Genomic DNA, 7,040 nt, shown 5'->3' with positions numbered 1-7,040 from the left:
TAAAGCTTTGGCTGTCCAAGCATGATGGGAGTTGTAGTTTTGCAACAGCTGGAGAGTTGAGTTTCCCCACCCGTGCTTTAAGTCATCTGGGGAAGCTGAGTGAAGTAGCTTTGGGAAAGCTGGATGCAAATCTTTTCTGGATTCTTAACAGCAAGTCAGTCTGATATGAAGCAATAGGGGAATCTGATGGTTGACTGCATAACTGGATAAAGTTTCAATTCAGTATCCTTAGAAAGCTGAGTGAAGACTCCAACAGGTGCTATTGTATAGGGATTGTTTTGGGTACACTTGCCATATAGTGAAAACTCGACTAGGTGTTGTAATTCTGGAAAAGCTGGGTTCCTGTATTTTGCGCCCATCAGTGTTTTACACCCAACTTTCCTAGATCCTGACCATCAATTTATCCTAGTCGACCAACAAAACACAGTAATCACTGAACTCGACATGACATTGACAAAAAGGGGCCACTCTGGTATTTCCCTATGTATGTTTCAATACCTGCAACCGAGTGGGACTTAAGGGGCTATCTATCAGGGTGGTGTGGTGCTCTCCCCATCATGGAGGCACCCCGTGGCAACAGGCTAGAGATATCTGGCTATCCTGTGTTTTGAGACTCGCAACCGAGACTCCACGGACTCTTGTTTTGCAAACCATTAAGTCGCCCTGAAAAGCTGAGTGATGGCTTGACCGGATGTCGTAATTGTGGAAAAGTTGGGTTCCTGCATCCTGCTCCCATCAGTGTTTTATACCCAGCTTTTCTAGATTCTAAAAAGTCAGCTTAGATGTGAAGCGAGAGAAGGAATAGGATGGATTACTGCATTAGAGAGCTCACTTGCCAATCAGGAACATTGGAAAGCTGAGTGAATATCCCACTAGGTACTGTTGGCTTGGGAAATCTCCAACTTTCCTAGATTCAGAACACCAGGGCAGCCTATATATGAAGCAAGATGTATTTCTGTAAGGCTGCCATTGAGTAGCCTGGGAAAGCTGAGTGAAGACCCCACTACTAAGTGTCATCCATACTGGTTGTCATTCAGCTTCCCCAGAACCACCCCCAGCTACATCACAGCTTGCCCTTTAAATCCCTCATCTGGATCCCACCCCCTTCTCAGAATCCTAACAGTTATTAATCCATTGCATGTAATTCCAGCAGCAGCAGTAGTAGTAGTTACAGCAGCAGCAGCAGTAGTAGTGGTGGTAGTAGACTTCATTAGAACCGGCCTGTCCTCTCTCTGCATGTCAGATCATGCAGTGTCCTAGATTTCCCAGCAGTGCAGTCAGGAGAGGGTTAATCCCTAGATGAACAGGTGAAAGGGGAGGGGTCTAGTATGATAATAGTAAAGAGTGACGTCAGCAGCTGGGAGCAGTTCTACACAGTGCAAGCTCTGGAGAGGGAGAGGTGATAGATACTGGAGAGAGAAGGAGCACAGTCTCCTATAGGAGCCTCATCCACAGAGACAGACAGAGAGAGGGCACCAGGAAAGAGAGAGCAGGCAGAGGCAAGAGACAGCTGGAGACAGTGCCTGCAGGATGCTGCTTCCCCTCCTATTGCTGGGACTGCTGTGCTCAGGTAAAGTGACAGCTCCTATACACCCCATACTCTACACTGTACCCTACTCTTACATACACAGGTGACCCCCCCCCCCCCCCTTCTTATAGACCCCCTCAAACTTACCACTTGTAATATGGCCTCATTGAATGAATATATATATATATATATATATATATATATATATATATATATATATATATAATCTCCTGCCTTCCCATCTATTCTATCTATACATGTGCCTGTTCTTCATATACTCCCCTATCTATATAGTATGTATCTATTTATTTGTTTGCTTTGTATTGTTTGTTACATTGTATCTATCTCCTATCCTCATACCCCCATACAGTCAGTGTTCTGTGGCTGCTGATCTATATGCCCAGGCTGGGGTTTGCTGGCATGGCTGTGCTCTCTATAGACATGTATACCAGTTCTATACAGTGCTGTTCTGTTTCCATGTCCCCTATATACCCTTTCTCCCTCCTGTAGATCCTATAGGTGCCCCCCAGCTTGCTGTGGCTTCTGTAGTAAGACATGAATATGTGTGTGTGTGTGTGTGTATGTATATATATATATATATATATATATATATATATATATATATATATATATATATATATATATATATATATATATATATATATATATATATATAATATGAGAGAGGAAAGAGTCGGTGTGTTATATAGCCAGTGACTGGATGGGTTTGGAGCTGTATCGAGTTATATTTTTACCCATAAATCCTGATCCTATACACACCCTCACTGTTACAGTCATAGCTTATGAAACTCTTCCAGTATACATTGACCTTTCTCTCCATGACGGGTTACATGGCTTCCATTTCCTTGTCTTACCTGTAAACCTAATCTAAGGGAACTGGATTTTCTTCCTTTTTTTTTTTTTTTTTTTTTTTTTTGGAATGTGTGTTGGGTGTATATGCATTACGAAGGGTGGCTGCTGGGTCATATAGGGTTAAATGCATAGTAAAATGGGCATTGTAGATCTATTAAAATAAAGATGAGGACATTCATCCCTATCCCTAAAGTTAGGGGGTCCTTTACTTATAACCACAGGGTCTATGTCCCTAGCAATGCCCTCAGTTTGCCGGTAGCTGTGGGACCACCCATGGCAGATCAGGTAGTCTGGCCAGGGTAAAAAGAAACATTTTAAAACCCCCCTAGGGTAGGCGTAAGGAACCTTGTCCCTCCAGCTGTTGCAAAACTACAACTCCCATCATGCTTGGACAGCCAAAGCTAAAGCTTTGGCTGTCCAGGCATGATGGGAGTTGTAGTTTTGCAACAGCTGGAGAGCCAAAGTTCCCTACCCCTGCCTTAGGGCAGTGATCATCAACCTCTCTGTGCATGCTGGGAGTTGTAGTTTTGCAACAGCTGGAGAAGTACAAGTTACCCTAGAGCAAGTATGAGAACCGAGGCCTGCTGGGAGTTGTAGTTTTGCAACAGGTTGGAGAACACTGCCCTTAGGCAATTGATAGGACTGAGCATGCTGAGAAATGTAGTAGTACTAAAGTAGTCCCTAAGGCAATTGATAGAACCCAGGCCGGCTGCACAGGCATATTGGGAGTTGTAGTTTAGTAACTGCTGGTGAGGTTAGCGACCAATGCCCTGGGGGCAAGTCACAGAACACAGGCCATATTTTTAAAGAGACACTGTCCCCAAAAAATTGGACTTTGTTAACTATATTAGTTCTAGGGCTTTTTCCAGCAGATGGCATCAGGTAATAGGATTGCATGGAGTCAGAAATGAAAAGATAATGCAATAAAACCGAGGACCCAATAAGCTTCAGAGACCCATTAAAGCCTATAGTTGGGCAGTCTGGCTGTTGTTTTTTTTTATCCTCTCCAGTTCTTGCAGTTTCCAGCTCTGCCCTCTTTATACCATCTCCACTCTGTATAAAGTGATTGGTCTGTGCTGTTCTGGAATTCTGGGAATGCATGGGTAATAATTAGATAGGGGGGTGGGGAGGGGGGGATCTGGGCTCTATCTCCAAGGGGAGCTTATTGTATATGAGAGAGAGAGAAAAAAACCTGAGGTCACAGTCCCTTGTATACACACCCAGGCAGGAGAAGGCTCTCACAGTGATTGTTGTGCCCCATCCCCCCCCCCCCCCCCCCCCCCCAGGGGCCAGGCTTTCTCACCGATACTAGTTATTGAGTTTCTTTGTTGAAAGGAAGTTATTGTGGGGATGAGCCCATTGCAGGGCTTAGGTCTCGATGAGAAACCTTTTATTCTACACGGACTGATACAGTGTTGCAGAATTATTTAACACTAACTTGATACCGACAGGTGACGGTTTGGTTAAGACCAGGTTCACAGGGGGCATTTATAATTTAAGGGATAGGTCAGTGAATTGTATGTATGGAAAGTGTCATCCAGTTTTTTTGTTTGTTTTTTAGCTTTTTTACATATCATTTCCTGACTTTTTCTCATTGTTATTGGCTGATTGTTTTAAACTTTAAAGAAATACAGCAGGAACCTGACCGCACAGTTACACATTAAGCCGAAACTCTGTAGTTCCGGTTGGACAGGTAGTAAAACTCCGCCCTGCGCTGCTGATATCGGCTTTACCAGGTCATCAGATCACGGAGACTCAGGCTATTGCATATGGACTTTCTAGGGACCAACTAACAACTGTTCCAAACTAAACTTTTTCTTTTCGTTGTCTCCGGTTTCTGTTGTATGTATGAGCTATCTGATATTAAAGGGGTTGTCCAGCGAAAATCTTTTTCTTTCAAATCAACTGGTGTCAGAAAGTTTATATAGATTTGTAATTTACTTCTATTTAAAAAATTTCTTCCGGTACTTATCAGCTGCTGTATGTCCTGTGGAAAATGTTGTTTTCTTTTCAGTCTGACACAATGCTCTCTGATGACATCTGTGAAATTGTCCAGAGCAGCAGCAAATCCCCATTAAAAAAAAAAAAAAAAAAACTTTTCCTGCTCTGGTCAGTTCCTGTCATGGACAAAGGTGGCAGCAGAGAGCACTGTGTCAGACTAAAAAGAAAACACAGTTTCCTGCAGGACATACAGCAGCTTATAGGTATGGAAATACTTAAGATTTTTAAATAGAATTAAATTACAAACCTATATATAGCTTTCTGAAACCAGTTGACTCAAAAGAAAAAGATTTTCGCTGGATAATCCCTTTAAGGTAACTGTTGTGAGGTCTGACCCTGCTGATTTTGGTGAGACCCACAGACTCTATAATGTATTTGAAGACCTCCCAACTTTCCCCTAGCCGATGTTGGAGCAGTGAAGGGTGGGGGTGATGAATTTCTTATGTTCTTCATTAGATAAGTTCCTGCCAGAGGTGTCTGGCAGCGGCTTACCTTCTCATTCACTACACATCAATGCTTGACTGTGTACATGTATGATGGGAGAGATTGTTGTTTAGTGGATTGAAGGTATAATGACACATAAAAAAAAAACTTTTGGTGCTTGCAGTGATCAGCACTGTCCCAAAAAGTACAACCAGAAAGATAAAGTTATAAAATGACTTTATTCTACATGGCACAAGGATAGGACGGGTTTCAGGAGGAAATCTCCCTTCATCGGGTAAAGTTCCCTTTTTAAGGGCAGATTTGGGCTGGGTTCACATGTAGTGGTTTTAGCCCAAACCAAAAGAAGGACCTAAAGGCTGAAGAATCTTTCCATTATAGTTTTTCTCTGTGTTGGTTCCATGTGCAAATCCATTTAGGGCCATATTACACAGCCTGAGCCAGTTGGGCTGATATAGACCTGTGTAATAGGGCCAAATATTATTATAAGAAGGATTATTTTATTTTCTACCCTTTAATTCAGCGATGGGGAACCTACAGCCCTCCAGCTGTTGCAAAACTACAATTCCCATTATGCCTGGGCAGCCGAAGCTAAAGCTTTGGCTGTCCAGGCATGATGGGAATTTAGTTTTGCAGCAGCTAGAGGGCCGAAGGTTCCCCATCCCTATTTTAATTGGTCGGAATGTTATTTGCCCAATGTAAATATACACAGAGATCTATTAGTTTTGCCTATAAAATGACACAGCCAATTCAAACAGACATATATAAAAGATGACAGTGTGTGTATTTATGATAATTGTAACGGGGAACGTCTATACTTTGGGTTTTAATGATTCGGGCCATTTGTTGATGTCACTGTACTGTGATTTAGTGGCCAGGGATGTGTGGGATGGGTGCTGGCAGTATTGATATTATTGGTGGACCCCCAAGATCCCTCTTGCTTGGGCAGTTGTGCCGGTGGTTTATGTCTCTGGTCTACATGACGGCGGATTCCTTGGTTGTAATAAAGCAGCATATGCAAAAGTTGTTTACTTTCATGTACACTAGACTGGAAACACACACCGCAGTTTTTTTTTTTTTGGAATTCTGCCACTGGGGTTTTTGTGCCAAAACTAGAAGTGGATTCAAATGGGATGGAAAATATGAAGGGAGGACTTGTACTTCTCTTTTCTGTTGAATCCACTTCTGGATTTACCGTATGTGTTTCCCCGCTTATTGCTGTCCTACGTCTTTAAACTGCATACATCTTTAAAGTATCAGTTTCTACTTCGACAAACTTTTATTACCTTACATAATGAAGAGTATATGTTGAATAGGTAGACTTATGACAAATGGATACGTTTGGGGGATAGACGCTAATTGGTTATTTAAAGGGGCTGCAGATCTCGTATAAATGCCACTGCCTCTTTAATGGTTACCAGCAATTGTACCTGCACCTTTTAGTAGAGGCAACGCAAGGTACTGCATCGTTTTCCCAATACAGGTCAACACTACGGTTACTTACACTATTGCAACTAAAAGTACGGTGATGAACATACGAGCTGCACAGCTATGGTACACAGCTTGTCAGCCCAAAGGTCATTGATTCCATAAGGCTGGGTAAGCCCTATAGGAGAAAAACATTTAAAGGAGAAGTACCCCAAAGTTCCAAGAAGGGGGTGCGGGAAAATAATAAAGTAAACTTGCCTATCCTCGGTAGGCCCCCTAGTCAGATAGTGATGGGTTGGTTTCCGGCATTGAGAGGGGTAGCCCCTTGAGCAATGAAAAATGGATGGATATCGTGGTGTGTCACAAATTTGATATTTATTTATTTTTTTTATATGAAGGTTTTATTGGTGTTGAGCGATTTCCATGAATATTTTAGATTTTTGATTGTTGGGTCTGAGCCTAGGTGTATCAGGAGTTTTTTTTTTTCCCTATGTTTCTTATTTTTTATATGCCTGTCTTATTTTTCTGCAAAAGCAGATTCTGGGTCCAGCTGACAACCGCCTGCATCCTGCTGCTTTTCCAGTTGCAATGCCACGTACCCAGCTGAGTTACTGACTGGACGAGTGGGCAATTAGTTAGCCAGGCCATGACATTACAGCTGGAAGAGCCGGGTATGTGACGTACCCCGATTCCGATGTAATGACATCCGGCAGCAAGACCTAGGAGAAACTGCACCAATATAGCACCAACCATTGGTAGAACTCCATGC

General features: G+C 42.6%; 1 protein-coding gene across 2 annotated transcripts in view; it reads left to right on the top strand.

The window, feature by feature from the left end:
* Positions 1-1,360: 1,360 nt before the first annotated feature.
* Positions 1,361-7,040, top strand: part of NECTIN2 (nectin cell adhesion molecule 2) — a 66,184-nt gene continuing 60,504 nt past the window's right edge. The window contains exon 1 of one of the 2 annotated variants that reach the window (XM_069947530.1): positions 1,361-1,570. In XM_069947530.1, coding sequence (XP_069803631.1) covers positions 1,531-1,570 — 40 coding nt within the window. In that variant the 5' untranslated portion in view covers positions 1,361-1,530. The remainder of the gene's footprint in view (positions 1,571-7,040) is intronic. The other variant, XM_069947531.1, reaches the window with a different exon arrangement.

This window comes from Dendropsophus ebraccatus, chromosome 12, assembly GCF_027789765.1.
Source record: "Dendropsophus ebraccatus isolate aDenEbr1 chromosome 12, aDenEbr1.pat, whole genome shotgun sequence".
In the NCBI taxonomy this organism is placed as follows: Eukaryota; Metazoa; Chordata; class Amphibia; order Anura; family Hylidae; genus Dendropsophus; species Dendropsophus ebraccatus.
This window is presented reverse-complemented; position numbering and strand designations above follow the sequence as displayed.